General features: G+C 43.7%; 1 protein-coding gene across 1 annotated transcript; it reads right to left on the bottom strand.

The window, feature by feature from the left end:
• Positions 1 to 11,962: 11,962 nt before the first annotated feature.
• On the bottom strand, positions 11,963 to 14,353 carry LOC109257199 (olfactory receptor 10J3-like). The gene is given in 4 exon segments (XM_053909517.1): positions 11,963 to 13,258; positions 13,260 to 13,591; positions 13,594 to 13,644; positions 14,095 to 14,353. Coding segments are annotated over 4 exon segments (942 nt in total). The 3' UTR covers positions 11,963 to 12,958.
• Between the last annotated feature and the right edge of the window lie 443 nt (positions 14,354 to 14,796).

Consider the following 14,796-nt stretch of genomic DNA (forward strand, 5'->3'; position numbering starts at 1 on the left):
CACCCAAAAACACAAATAATCCGGTGAAGAAATGGGCAGAAGACGGGAATAGACATTTTTCCGAGGAAAACATCCAGATGGCCAAAAGACACATGAAAAGATGCTCCACACCACTCATCTCCAGGGAAATACAAATCAAAACCGCAATGAACTACCACATAACACCTGTCAGAATGGCTAAAATTAGTAACACAAGAAACAACAGGTGTTAGTGAGCATGCAGAGAAAGGCGAACCCTCTTGCACTGTTGGTGGGAATGTAAACTGGTTGTAGCCACTCTAGAGAACAGTATAGAGTTTCCTCAGAAAGTTAAAAACAGAACTACCCTACGATCCAGCAGTTTCACTACCAGGTATTTACTCAAACAATACAAAAATACAGATCCGAAGGGGCACGAGAACCTCAATGTTTATAGCAGCATTGTCAACGACAGCTGAACCATGGAGAGAGCCCAAATGTCCGTCGACCGGTTAATGAAGAAGACGCAACATATGTAGATGGAATATTACTGACCCATGAAAAAGAACGGATCTTTCCAGTTACAATGACATGGAGGGAACTAGAGGGTATCTTGCTAAGCGAAGTAAGTCAGAGAAAGACAAATGCCATACGATTTCACTCATGTGTGGAATTTACAAAACAAAACAGATGAAATAGGGGAAGGGCAAAAAAAAAAGAGAGGGAAGCCAACCACAAGAGACTCTTAACCATAGAGAAAAAACTGAGGGTCGACGGAGGGAGGTGGGTGGGGGATGGGCTAGATGGGTGATGGGTATTACGGAGGGCATTTGTTGGGATGAGCACTGGGTGTTGTATGTAAGGGATGAATCACTGAATTCTATTCCTGGAACCAAGATGACACTGTAGGTTAACTAACTAGGATTGAAATAAAAATTTGGGGAAAAAAAATTTTTTTTTCATTTTCATTTATTTCATTTTTTTCATTTTCATTTTATTTATTTTTTATTACTAAGAAAATAAATAAAATGAAAGTATAAATACAGGACACCAGACAATTTTACAAAGATTAGAACTGTGGTATCTAACTTCCATTATTCTGCTTTGTATATTCAAATTTATAAGTATGCATTGGCTTTACAGGATATGACATTCTTTCTAAAACTGAAACCCAACACACTCTTAATATTTATGAAACGGGGACTTATTTTCCTATTTAAAACTCTTAAATTTGTCCCCGAAATTAATAGCTCTCAGTCATCAACTGTTCTTGCATTTTACGTTTGCAGTAATAAACGTAACATATACCTCTACTGAATTTTACCGTGCAAAGCTATTTTGGGCTAAGTCACAGAATGATTAACTGTATTTCGAAATGTGTATCTGAATATCTGTCCAAAACCCAACGGCTTGCTTTATGCAGGTTCTGATGCTGTCAGCCTGGTTGGAGACAATAATGTATGCTATCGTGGATCACTGTTCAACTACGATCTCAGGGTTGCCCCCCAACATGGCATACGAGATTTTCAGCCATCGACTTTGCAAAGACTAAAGAGCAAAGTGCAACGAAGCAGCAGATTCTAGTAAAGACCCAAAGCAAGGTCAGGCTGCCATGTGCTCCTGGGGTGGCCTCTAAAGTTAGGGAAACCCGGGGACACCTGGGTTCCATAAGGGGGCATTGCCTGTGTGAGCCCCACCACACTGGGCAGGATGGTACGCAGATCATCTGAGAAGGATGCCACCCATTTTTGTCTTCTTTTCTGGTCAAACAGTGGCATATTAGTGGGCATTCTTCTGTTTACAAAAGCAATACTCACTCGTTGAAAAAAGGTCAGAAAATGGTAAAGAAGAAAATGGAACCCGTGTTTCTCTGATGTTCACTGTAGCACAGTGAGCGCAGCGAGCATTTCTCTTTTCCACACTCTCCAGCCGCACCCCTACCAAACTCTGGAAGGGACAACAATTTTAAAGCAGGAGCATTCAGCCAAACGATGAAAAATGGATGAAATGGAGTTTTTAGTGGGCTACAAACTATGCGGCATGACCTAGAGACTCAGAACAAGTGTGATTCAACCGATAAGGCACCTTGGAGGCCACGGGAGTTGGAAGGCCAGCCCAGTCAAGAAAGTTACTTCGTACCAGAGGTGGAAGACAATGAGAACAGTGGGAAATGCCAGGAGAAGGAAACAGGGGGGTCGTGGCAATATTTTTTTTAATAAAAGAATTATAAGAAAATTACACTCCCCTCTCTTGTTCCATGGGAAGCTCTACACACTGGCTAAGACTAGTCACAATTTAGAACAAAGTTTTAGGAATTCTGCTAAACAGAACTGAAACACAGAGTTCACATATGTATTAGTTTGCGGCTTTGCCCTAAAGCCCTACTCAATTTCAGTTCAGAACAGGCTCGCCTCCTTAGCCATAGAAACAGGCAGATGACAGCCAGATGACAGCAAGAGTGTGCGGCAAATTATGGAATCTGGAACGCAGATTAATACATTGTTACTGTCTTCCGTGTGACTTAGCACATAGACCGCAGAAGGTGCCTGATGCAGAGCAAACAACAGAAACGCCGATTTCTCACCCAGAATGCTGGAAGGCAGAAGCGTTCAGGAAAGGGAGGCAGCAAGCCTTTCTGAACCTCAGAGTGTGTGATTAGTTCAGTAAAATACCTCTGAAAATGTTTAAGAAATGCTATACAGCCAGAACCTCTCCTCCGCCTATGCAGAAGGCTGGAGGGTGACTTTCTGGGGACATTTACAGAGATGAGGTGTGTGTGTGTGTGTGGGGGGGGGGGTGCCATAGCAATTTTTTAAAAAGTAAGGAAGAGGCAAACCTTATAGGATACTGACAAAAAAGGCTTACAAGCTCCCAATCAGGAATCTGAAGGATATTCCCTGGGCAACTTAGCATTTCATGAACAAAGACCAAAAGATAGGGAAAGTTCGGTGTCATCCTATGTTGAAAAAGTAAGCTTATCCTAAGAATCCAAAGAAAGCATCTATACCACATCACTCAGCTTTATCACCCTCATAAGGAAAGCCCACCACTCAAGATATCCCAGCCCTTCACACACACACACACACACACACACACACTTTCCAAACAGATAGTCATTAGTGAACTGGTCCTATTACAAATGGACTGACAAGGATCCCCAAGCATTTGGGAATAACATGAAAACAGACATTGCCTGACAAACAGGTAACAAAAGAACATGGGAGAATCAGATACGGCCCAGAGAGCAGATTAAAGTCTTTCAAAGACAGATATTCAACATTTTCAGAAGGACGTGACAAGATGCCGTATTGGTGAAACAAAAGTGCTCTGTATAAAAGGCATGTTCTGAGAAGCAGAAAGAGCTTTGACAAATTAAAAATACATTACCCGAAATAAAAAATTAAACGGCAGACTTGGGGAGAAATTTGAGGAAATGTCTTGAATACCACAACCAGATGGCAAATAGGAGAAAAATCAGGGGCCAACATATGAATATCGACGATAAAAGATGTTGAATCATTGACTAGACAGACTTCAAACATAAGTAGAAAGGGTTAAATTTTCAAAGACATAGTAAAAAGAGAATTTCAAAAAGCAAAAGGACATGAGCTTCCGGCCCAAACGACTCCCATGATGAAAACAATCATGGCCACGTGCAAAATACGTCTTCACGAAGTTTCTAAAAACTATGTTAAAAAGGCGACCTTACAAACGTCAAAATAAAAAGCCAGATAGAATAATAAGCAATGGACCAAGGATCAAAACGGCCCTGGACTTTACGCTACAAAGTAGAAAACCATGAAATAGTGGCGTAAACATTTTGAGGGAAAACTAGTCCCGCTAATCTTAAAAATAGAAATTGCTGGTTATTTTACCAGCACAAGATGGGTTTATATGGGAATAAGAATTGCAGTAGGGGGCAAACAGGCTGCAGCACAACCCTACGCGAGTCTGAGAACAAAGGAGAGGCACCTTCCTTTTAAGGGGAAAAGGGGGGATTGGGGAGGGCTGTTAGCAACTAGAAGTCCATTGGAGGAAAGGGGGAGTTTCAAGAATGGTGCTTTGCACTGGCTGAGCTGTTCCCCGGGAGATGTAACCTCCTGGAATAGTAGAGTGATATCCATAGGACGCAAGGTCCAGTCATGTAGGGTCAAGTCCCTCTCTTCCTGCTGGGTCTGCAGTGATGAGGAGTGGTACGGCTGACAGCACCCCTGCAGAAGCCTCCAGACTCCATTTTTCAGGAGACTTCCCATCACTAGTTGTCAGTGTCCCAGACCAGAATTCTAAATTCAGCCAATCATCAACCAAGTGCGAGAGTAAAATAACACTTTTTACGACATGCAAGAGCTCAAAATTTGCTTCTCCCCTCTTTCTCAGGAAGCCATGGAAACGGAGGTGTATACACTGAAGATGAAGAATCCAGGAGACAGTGAATCGAGAAGAGCAGAGAGGGCAGGGGACCCCCAGGTTGGAACTGAAGTGTCACATCCCTCCAATCAGCTAAGGAGCAACTGGGAAAAACTGGACAAAGGCAGAGGGCTCCTGGACAAGTGGCTCCATGAAAAGAAAAAGGGAAATTAAGAAAGGACTGATATTACGGACCACAGAGAGAAAACAAAAACAAAAAACAAAAAACAAAAACGTTTAGCCTTCTTGTTCAAGAGATACTTGTTTATAGCACATGGCACGGATCAGCTGTGAATAATATTCATTGAATCATTGTCACTGAAACAGTAAATGACAACTAAAATAAGAATGTAAACCTATATTGAAAAAGAGGAATGAGGAAGTGTGTGAGTTAGGAAATGAGGATGGAAACTGATAAAGTTGCTGAAAATAGTGTGATGGTTGATTTTATGCATCAACTTGGATGGACCACTGTGCCCAGACATTTGGTCAAGCAGCATTCTGGATGTTTCTGCGACGGTGTTTTGAGTGGAGATTGACATTTAAATTGGTGGGCTTTCAGTAGAGATTTCCTCCATAATGTGGGCGGGCCTGTTGAAGGCGTGGATAGGACACAAGACGGACCAACCATGAGCAAGAGGGAATTCAGAAGATGGCCTCAGACTTGAACTGCAGGACCCGCGCTGCCCTGGGCCCCCAGCCTGTTGAGCCACCTTGTGGACTTGGGATTTGCCTGCCTCCGTTATCATGTGAGCCACTTGGTAAAAGTAAGCCTTCATCACCTCTCTCCCTCGCACACACGTGTACATAAAACACACACACACACGTAACTTGTTCAGTTTTTCTGAAGACCCCAAAAACAGGTTGCCTCTAGGGAAAAGAAAAGGGTAGGGAGGGGTGGAGTAGAGAATCACTTCCTTTTGTGTGTGTGTGTGTGTGCCCGTGTGTGTGGACATGTGTATATATTTTAGTAATACTTGAATTTTTAAACTGTAGGTACACTATTTCCCAAACATAAAAATGTTTTAAAAAGGGTAATTACTAGGTGAAGAGGTAGCAAGTGGAAAACTTTCAAGCCAGTACAGAGCATATAAAACAGACCATCTAAAAACTGAGTAAAGGCTGAGAAAAAGGGGAAATAAGGAGAAACATGATACAAGGGAAACCCAAAATAAGAATAAACCTCCTGTAATAATTACATAAATATCACGTGGACTAAAATTCATTGAGAAAAAAGGGCACTAAAAGGCAAATGGAGTTCTGATAAAAATTTTAAAAAAAGAACGATTTCACCAAAAACGTGTAGACGCCATCACTGGAATGGACCTAACAGCCAAGCTTCAAAATATATCAAGCAAACACTGACAAACATACAAGGAGAAACCGGCATCGTAAAGTCATTTACGAGACATTAAACATTTTCAAAACACTGGTAAGGCAGACAAAATGTGAGAAAATAACCAAAGTTTTCAAAAGGTGAGAAAAACCCTTGGACCCAATTTTAAATTATTTTAAGGTACCCACGATTTTTCACAAAAATCTGACCACACTGTCTGCTGCAAAGAGATGTCCTTGAGCTTCAACACACGGCTTTCACACACCGTGCAGTACATTTGAAAAAAAACAACCGGGCCGCCTGGGTGGCTCAGTCGGTTAAGCGCCGACTTCAACTCAGGTCACGATCTCGCGGTCCGTGAGTTCGAGCCCCGCGTCGGGCTCTGGGCTGATGGCTCAGAGCCTGGAGCCTGCTTCCGACTCTGTGTCTCCCTCTCTCTCTGCCCCTCCCCCGTTCATGCTCTGCCTCTCTCTGTCTCAAAAATAAATAAAACGTTAAAAAAAAATTTAAAAAAAAAAACAACCACAGAAGTTGGCTACCCACCCCTTGCTAGGCCCTTCCCACCACCATCCCTACAGCTGCAAATATAAAAATATACTTTGGAAAAAAGAAGTATAAAAGAGGAAATAAAAAGGTTAAAAAAAATTATAAACCATTTGAAATTAAAAGATAAAAATGCAGACTAGCAAAATCAGAGTGGTGTATGAAAAAGTCCAGAGGTAAATCCGCTTCCTGGAAAAACCTAAAACGGAGTGTTTAATTCAAGAATGCAGAAAAAGAAAGCGAATACAAAGGAAAAAAATTTTCAAGTAACATTACATTGGTAACATATGAATTAATGCAAAGACAAAGACAAATTAAATAATTAGATGGGCCTTAAAGATTGAAGTAAAAATAGCAATAAAAATGAGGCCTTGAAGATATTAAAATTTTGGTAGTTACCCCTGAGAGCAGACGAGGGAAGGATCACCCAAATAAAATCACAAACGAAATAAGGACACAACGAGGGATGCAAATACAGCTGTTAAAATGATAACACCACGAGACGCTTTAGATTAATTTGAACACCCGGACCAAACGTACAATTCTAATAATACTAATTTGTAATAATGGCCTGAGAAAGATTAGAAAATGAACAGAGCAACAGTCAAGAGACAGGACAGTGACAGTGAAAATGCAGTTTTCATCCCTCCTCAAGACAAAGAGACCAAAGGTTTAAGAGCAGACATGCAGATTCTTTCAGGTTTTAGAAAAATAGGAGAATCTCCTCAGCTCAAATCACGAGGCCACTAGCCTCAAAAGCTTTGTATCAAACCAGAAACAGGCAGTTAAAAATACAAAATTAAACACTAATGTCACCTACAGATGAGAATAAATAAAATTTTAAAAAAAGAATCCATAGTTAAAACAAAACAAAACAGCATCGTTGTCCAAGCTGGGTTTAAAAAAGGAATGCAAGGATGAGTCCACAGTAGAAGAATCAAAATGTATTATTTCAAAGGATGAGAAACATAAAACGTCAGATGTAAATCCAACATCCAGTTGATCATAAACATTCTTATCAAGCTGAGACTAAAACGAAATTTCCTTTACTTATGCGCAGCTATCAGAAGTCCACAAACGTCATTTCATGACTGCGTTTGAACATTCCAGCTCAAGTCAGAAAACCCCAAAACTACACACGTATCAGCAAATAGAGAAGACAAGACAGATACGTTTTGTCTGCAACTCTCTTCTCCTCCCGACTTAAAACACAGCAGCATAAAGCACTCATTACGAAAATGTGTACAACGATGTACAAAAAAGCAAAATGTATAACAAGGACAGCAAGACGTAAGGGAATAATCTACACTGGGACAAAGTTTTTGCCTCTGGGCAAACTAAGTTGGTATTAATAAGAATTAGCATGTTTTTTAAGGTAAAAAATTGTAATCCTTCTCAGGGCAACCACTAAGAAATCAACTCAAAAAAATCCGGGAAAGAAAAAACATGGTACACTAGAAAATACCTATCTAACAGAAAAGAAGGCAGGGATAGAGGTCCAGAGGAAGGAAAAACACATGGCAGACAGAAAACTAACAGTAAGTGGGAGGTGTAGCTCCTACTTGATCAGGAAGTACAAAAAAATAGAAATAAATTAGATAATCCAATCAGGAGGCTGAGATCGGCAGAATGGAGTAGGAAATTTTAAGCCAACTATACAAAGTCTGCAAAAGACAGGCCATAGATTCAAAGATACAAATAAGGTAAAATTAAAAAGATGAATGAGATATGCCTGGCAAGCAGCAACCCAAAAGTATCTGGAATGGCTATATTAATATCAGACAAAATTAACTTGAAGACCAAAATTGCTGTAAGACAAAACTGATAAAAGTTCAATGCATCAGGAAGAGATGACAATTATCAACTGTACATTCACCTACCAGAACCCCAAAACACGTGAAGCAAAAGCTGACAGATTTGAAGGAAAAGATAGGTAATTCCACGGTAATAGTTGGAGCCCTTAATACTCTGTATTCAACAATGGGTAAAACAACCACAAATAAGACCAACACGGAAGTAGACACAAAAACACTATGAAACAGCTACAGCAGACATCCATAGAACATTCCACCCAAACTATCAACACATATACATCCTCATCCAGTCCACAAGGAACATTCTTCGGGACAGACCGTATGTTAGACCATTAAGAAGCCTCCATAAATTTAAGGGTATTGAAATCAAACAAAGTATGTTCCCTGACAGCAGTGGAATTAGAAATCACCAACAGAAGGAAATTTGGGAAATTCACACCTATGTGGATATTAACACGCTTCTAAATAATTACTGATGTGTCAAAAAAGAAATAAAAAAGAAAGCACTTTAAGATGAATAAAAATGAAAACACATCCCCAAACTTATGGAATACAGCAAAAGCAGTGCTTAGAGAGAAATTTAAAGAAGTACATGTGTGTATTAAAAAAGAAGTCATTAACCCGAGAATCATCTTAAAAAACTAGAAAAAGAAGAGGACACTACATCCAAAGCAAACAGATGGGGAAAAAATGAAAAGATTGGAGGGGAAATAAATAATATAGGTAACAGAATTTAAAAAATTAACAAAACCCAAAGTTGACTGTTTAAAATGATCAACAAAGTTGATAAACCTTTAGTTACACAGACCAAGAGAAAAAGAGGACGCAAGTTGCTAAAATCAAGAATTAAAGAGAAGAGATCACCAGTGACCTTACAGAAATAAAAATCATAGAGGAAGGCTATGAACTGTGTGCCAACAAGTTAGGTGACCCAGATGGAATGGACAACTTCCCAGAAAGTTGCAAAATTGCCTTAAGAGGGAATAGAAAATCTGAATAGACTTACAAGAAGCAGAGATTGCATCAGTAATCAACAAAGAGTAGCCCAGAACCACCATTAGCTTCGCTGATGAAATCTATAAAACATTAAAGAATTAACACCAATCCTTTACACACTCTTCCACAGCATAAAAGACGAGGAAATGATTTCCAACTCGTTCTAGGAGGCCAGTATGACCTTGATACCAAAACCAGACAATGGCATCACGAGAAAACAAGAGGAAAAGCCACAGACCTATATTCCTGATGAATATAGATACAAACATCCTCTACAAAATGGGATCCAGCAACAATGCCATCATGCCATCTTGAGGCATATATCCAAAAGAAACGAAAAAGTGTCCACACAAAAACGTATAGGCTGATGTGCCCAGCAGCATTATATTTATAAGAGTTACAAAGTAGAAACAGCCCAAATTCCCATCAACTGGTGAATGGATACATAAAGATGGCATGTCGATATATTAGAATACTATTCGGCCATAAAAAGGAATGAAATATTGATCACATGCTACAACATGGATGGAGCTTAATCACATTGTGCTAAATGGAAGAAGGTAATCACAATCGTGTGATCCCGTGCATCTGAGATGTGCAGAATAGGCAATTTCATAGATAGAAAGTCAATCCGCGTTTGTGAGTGGCTGGGGCGAGGGGAGAAATGAAAAAGTGGCTGCTAATGGCCACAGGGGGTCTTTGGCAGTGATGAAAATGTTCTGAAATTAGGTAGCGCTGACAGGCGCACAACTCTGATTTTAGTAAAAGCCAGTGAATTGCATATTTTAAAAGGGTGAATTTTACATTCTGAATTCCATCCCAATAAAGCTGTTGTCTATTTTTGTTGTTTTTGTAAGGTGCTCAGATAATTTTGTTATTACAGTAAATGGATATTTTTCTATGAGATCCTTCTGGAGAATATTACGTCCCGTTGCCAGAGAACATAAAGGAAGTACTGTGTAAATGGGGCCACCTTCACTGATGGGAAGATTCAAGGATGCAAAGATGTCAATTCTTCCCAGATCAATCTACAAATTCAATGCGATCCCAATAAAACTCCCAGTAAGATGCTGCATGCATACTGACAAACTCATTCTAAAATTAGTCCAGAAGTAGAAGCTCATTCCTTTATTTAACAAATATTTATTGAGTGCTTACACTATGTCACTTTTATTAAAGCTGCTGGGGTGCAGCCAGCAAAATGATAAACAACCTCACTGCTTTCATGGGGCTTATGTTTAGGAAATGTGCAAAAATAGACGAGGCTCTTTCAGAAAAAAAATGACAATGGGGTTTTTTTACTTGATCTAGCAGATACCAACATACCTCATAAATCTATACTAATTAAAACAGCATAAAAATTGGCACAAAATAGCCAAAATAGATCCATACAACAGAACAGAATCCCAAAACGGATGCGTATGCATATACCGATTTGGCCCATGACAGAGAAGGGACCACGGCTGAATAGACGTGAAACGTGCAAACATGAAACTCTCTTTCATTAGATTTTTTTTTTTTAAACCGCACTTCCTGGCTCTGAACTCTAGTGTGCTTAGAGCCAACTACTACAAAAATATCCATCCAGTGTCTCTTCCAGTTGGATGCTGGCAGTCCAAAGGACCGGTCTGAAGCTTCAGCTGGTGCTAGGAAGCATCGAAGACTCTGGTTTGCTGGGTGGGGTCAGGAGTGAGGGAAATCAACAGGCAAACAAGTTTCGGGAAGCCAGCCTTTCACCCACAAACTGAGCACTGAGGGGTAATGAGCCTCCTGATCCCAACTCTCCATTTCTTTTCTCCACTCTCCTGCGCAGGCGTGCTCCTTGATGCCCCTTCCGAGGGACCAAAGGAATGCTCGAAGAGAGGAGGGGCCGAGACGGGACGGCCTCCTCAGGTCCTTTGCTAACCGCCCCCAAGGAGTGATGCTTCCTCCCACCCACCCCCCCGCCACGGCCACTTCTGGCTCTGACCTTGATTCTAAGATCTGCGTGGTCGGTGAAGGCAGATGCGGGTGTGCTTCCAAAGGTTCTGTCCGGTCAAAACCGTTTTCATGATGAAGCGGACGTTCCTCACCTTTTTCGCTCATTCTCTTCCGAGAGAAGTTTTTCAGAGGCTACACGATATGCGATAGGGCATCAGGTCACGTGCGGGAGAACCGGGTCTCTTGGATGAAACCAGATGCTGGTTTCACATTAGCAAAAACGTACACGGGCGTCACTCTTTTTGTCTGGGTTGTAGTTATTTTTCGTAACAACGTGACTTGTGCTATCATTTGGATTGTTATTTTTAAGTGAATAAAACATACTTTGGAAATCTTTTGGTTTTAATTTCTACCAAATTAAAGTGGTCAGGTGGTACTAGCAAAGACTCTTGGGTCCTCCTTCATTTTTACGAAGAGTTTAAAGGGGTCCCCCGGTCACAAAGTATGGGATGGCCCCAGCCTTCTTAGAGCCAGCTTCACAGCATCAACGGGTCATAGAGCCCTCAATAACCACCACTTGGGTAAATGAGCGAAGAAATGAATCGATATACCAGCTTTTGAAGGACACAGGACATACCATGTCGAACACGGTGCCTGTTGCACACAAAACACTTAATGCATCCGTGTCGTCTTCTGTGACACCGAACTAGAGGCACTGGGCTGGAAACTGGGAGTTTAACATCATAGCTCCTGTGTCTGTAGGAAGATGTCCGAGATGCTGGCAGGTAACCGTGGCCTCCACCCCCCCACCCCCCCCCCCCCCCCCGTAAACTCCTGTCTCCAGCTCTTGGCAGAACTGGGGACAGATCTGGTCCTCTGGATGCACAGAGGCTGGCTCAGTCTAGGAACCCCCGTGCTGGTACCACACTTAACAGCAACTCCAGAACTTGTACATCTTACACATCGTCTCGACCAGACCCGAGTTCGAGATGTGAGAGGGACTCCGGTCGATAAGGGCGGGCTGGGAAATGAGGCTTTCAGACAACCCAGGACTGAACGAAGATTGTGGGCAAGGACACTGGCACCTATTTGTTTCCAGGCTCCTCGTCTATCCCTCGGTCAGCCCGGCGGCGTGGGATTCCGCAGGTGTCCAGTATGACACGAAGGGGTCCATCCACAGCTTAGACATCTGGATGCAGGATAATTCCCAGGAGAGGGCAGTAAAACCGCGATGGCCAGTTCTGACAGAAGCATCCAGAGGAGAGGATGCTTTTTTCCTCGAGGGCACAAAGCCTCCTGCAGACCAGCCACAGCCCTGCCCACGCTATTCCCCGGAGGTCCCAATTTTGCCCGTGAAGTTCCCGCATCTTGTAAACGGATTCACTAAAAGGAACGAGAGACAATAAAGAGAAGTAGATTCAAATCCCGAGTCTTCAGCTGTCTAATTCTGTATGCTTGGGCAAATCAATGCCACCGATACGTGCCTCGGTCTCTTTATTTACGGCACAGGGGTGATCGTTGCTGGCCTGCCTGCCTACCTTCCAGATCACATAAAAGCCTGCAGGTGGAAATTCCTTATAAATCGTGAGGCGTGTCCAAAGGCAAACAACTTTATCATTGGTGTGATACTAAGTCCCGGTATTGACATGCCACGGCCGTGGGGGAGGCAGGAACAGCACCCGGGAGGAACAGCATCCAGCAGGGCTCAGCACGGGCTCCCTGGGGTGGGGGGCGAAAGAGACCAGATGGAGAGAAAGAGTAGTGCACTTGCGCCAAAGTCTGGCAACAAATGAAAACGTGAGAGGAAAGTGTATAAGGCGCAGCCAGATTGACCAACCCCATCTCTCCTGGAGGTCCCCTGGCCTCAAAGCAGAACAAATTTTTGGAGCTTTTTCCAAGGTGTCCAACATGAATCTTCCTTTTTTTGTGTGTTATTTGGCAGATGTAAGAACTGGCCAGAATCCCCAGGGCCTGTTACCTGAGTTCATGGGAATATGACTGAAGTGTGACAGGAGACGTCTCCTGAGAGGACACTGCAGGGGCAGGCCCCATTGGAGGCTCCGTGGAGCTGTGGAGAATCACGATGTCCCTGCGAGTCAACACTCAGAGGAACGAGTACGTGGAGAGAACCTATCACAGTCTCGATGCACTGAGAGTTGAGCGGTGTTTTTGCCACGGCTCTGCACCGGGCACCTTTGACCTCCTTGTTCCCCAGGCTGTACACGACAGGGCTCAGCAGGGGAGTGAGGACGGTGTAGGTCACAGAGATGAGTCTGTCCTGCCCCCACGGAACTCTGGGACTTGGGCTTGAGGTAGACGGCGGAGGCACAGCCACAGTGGACGATGACCACCGTGAGGCGGGAGGTGCAGGTGGCAAAGGCCTTCTTCCGGCCCCGGGCGGAGGGGATCTTGAGGCTGGTGGAGACGAGGAGGACATAGGAGAAGAAGACCGGGCCCGTGGGCAGAATCAGGACACAGACGCTGACGACAAAGTTGATGATCTCGTTGACAGGGGTGTCCACGCAGGCCAGCTTCAGCAGGGGCCTGACGTCACAGAAGAAGTGAAAGATGACAAGGGCGTCCCAGAAGGGCAGGCCAAACACAGATGTTACCTGGCCAAGGCCACGCCCAGGCCAATTCTTAGAGACGCAGACGTCCACTGGCACAGGCCTCTTCCCTAGGACGGCTGTGGTGGTGAATTCTGTGCGTCAGCTTGACTGGGCTAAGAGATGTCCAGACAGCTTGCAAAACGTTAATTCTGGGCACGCCTGCGAAGGTGTCTTTAGAATATATTAGCATTTGAATCAGCAGACCGAGTGGGGAAGATCACCCTTATCCAATGTAGGCAGGGATCATCCCATCTGCTGGGGGCCTGAATAAAGCAAATGGCAGAGGAGGGCAAATTCTCTGTCGGTGGATGAGCTGAGACATCCGTCTTCTCCTGCCCTCACGCATCGGTGCTCCTGGTCTCGCGCTTTCAGACTCAGACCGGGATTTACACCACCAGCTTTCCCGGTTCTACACAGCTTGCAGATGTGAGATCGTGGGACTCCTCGGCCTCCTTGAGCACATGAGGCAAATTCCTAGAGTAAATCTCCTACACGTATCAATAAAACCTACCGGGTTCTGTTTTTCTGGAGAACTTCGATGAATACGAGGACCGACTACCACAGGGGTTGCAGATGGCCACACAGTGATCAGGCTGCGTGGCCAGGAGCAGGAAAAGCATTGTGGGCTGCACAAGTGAGGCAGGAGACGAGTGGGCATGGCCGTCTTGACTGGCAATGGGCCGGTGAGGACTCAGGAGGCCGGATAGGATGCAAGGAACCACAGCGTAGCTGTTCTCCGAGATGGAGAGCATGTTTGGGAAGATGTACATGTCCCACATAGAGACAGTCAGCTGATTGCCGACGAAGGGAATATGGAGGCGATGGTCCAGAAAAATAATAGTCACGATGAGGACACTGTCGGAGAGAGTCACAGCAGGTACAGAATTAGAAGGACAAAGAGAAAAGGAGGCCAAGCCTGGGTGACCTCCCAAAGCTGGAGGAATCTGTGAGGAGGAGCTTGGCTGCAGCAAGACTTCAGCCTTGGCACTGAGAAGGGTCCGGATCCACATGAACCGGCCAAAGGGAAGGGAGGCTGAGATTCTCGCTGCACAACAGGTTACACTGTGCTCCGAGCTGCAGGCGAGAGTGCTGCCCCGGCCTCGGGTGCCAGCAGCATTCCTCCCCCGGCTAGGAACTCCGCACTCTTGAGAATCAATCAACAAGTCTCTCGTGATGTGCTTGATTTGGGGCAAGGATGACAGGGAGGAGAAGT

This window comes from Panthera pardus, unplaced genomic scaffold (assembly GCF_024362965.1).
Source record: "Panthera pardus isolate Hobbes unplaced genomic scaffold, ASM2436296v1 HiC_scaffold_21, whole genome shotgun sequence".
Lineage (NCBI taxonomy): Eukaryota > Metazoa > Chordata > Mammalia > Carnivora > Felidae > Panthera > Panthera pardus.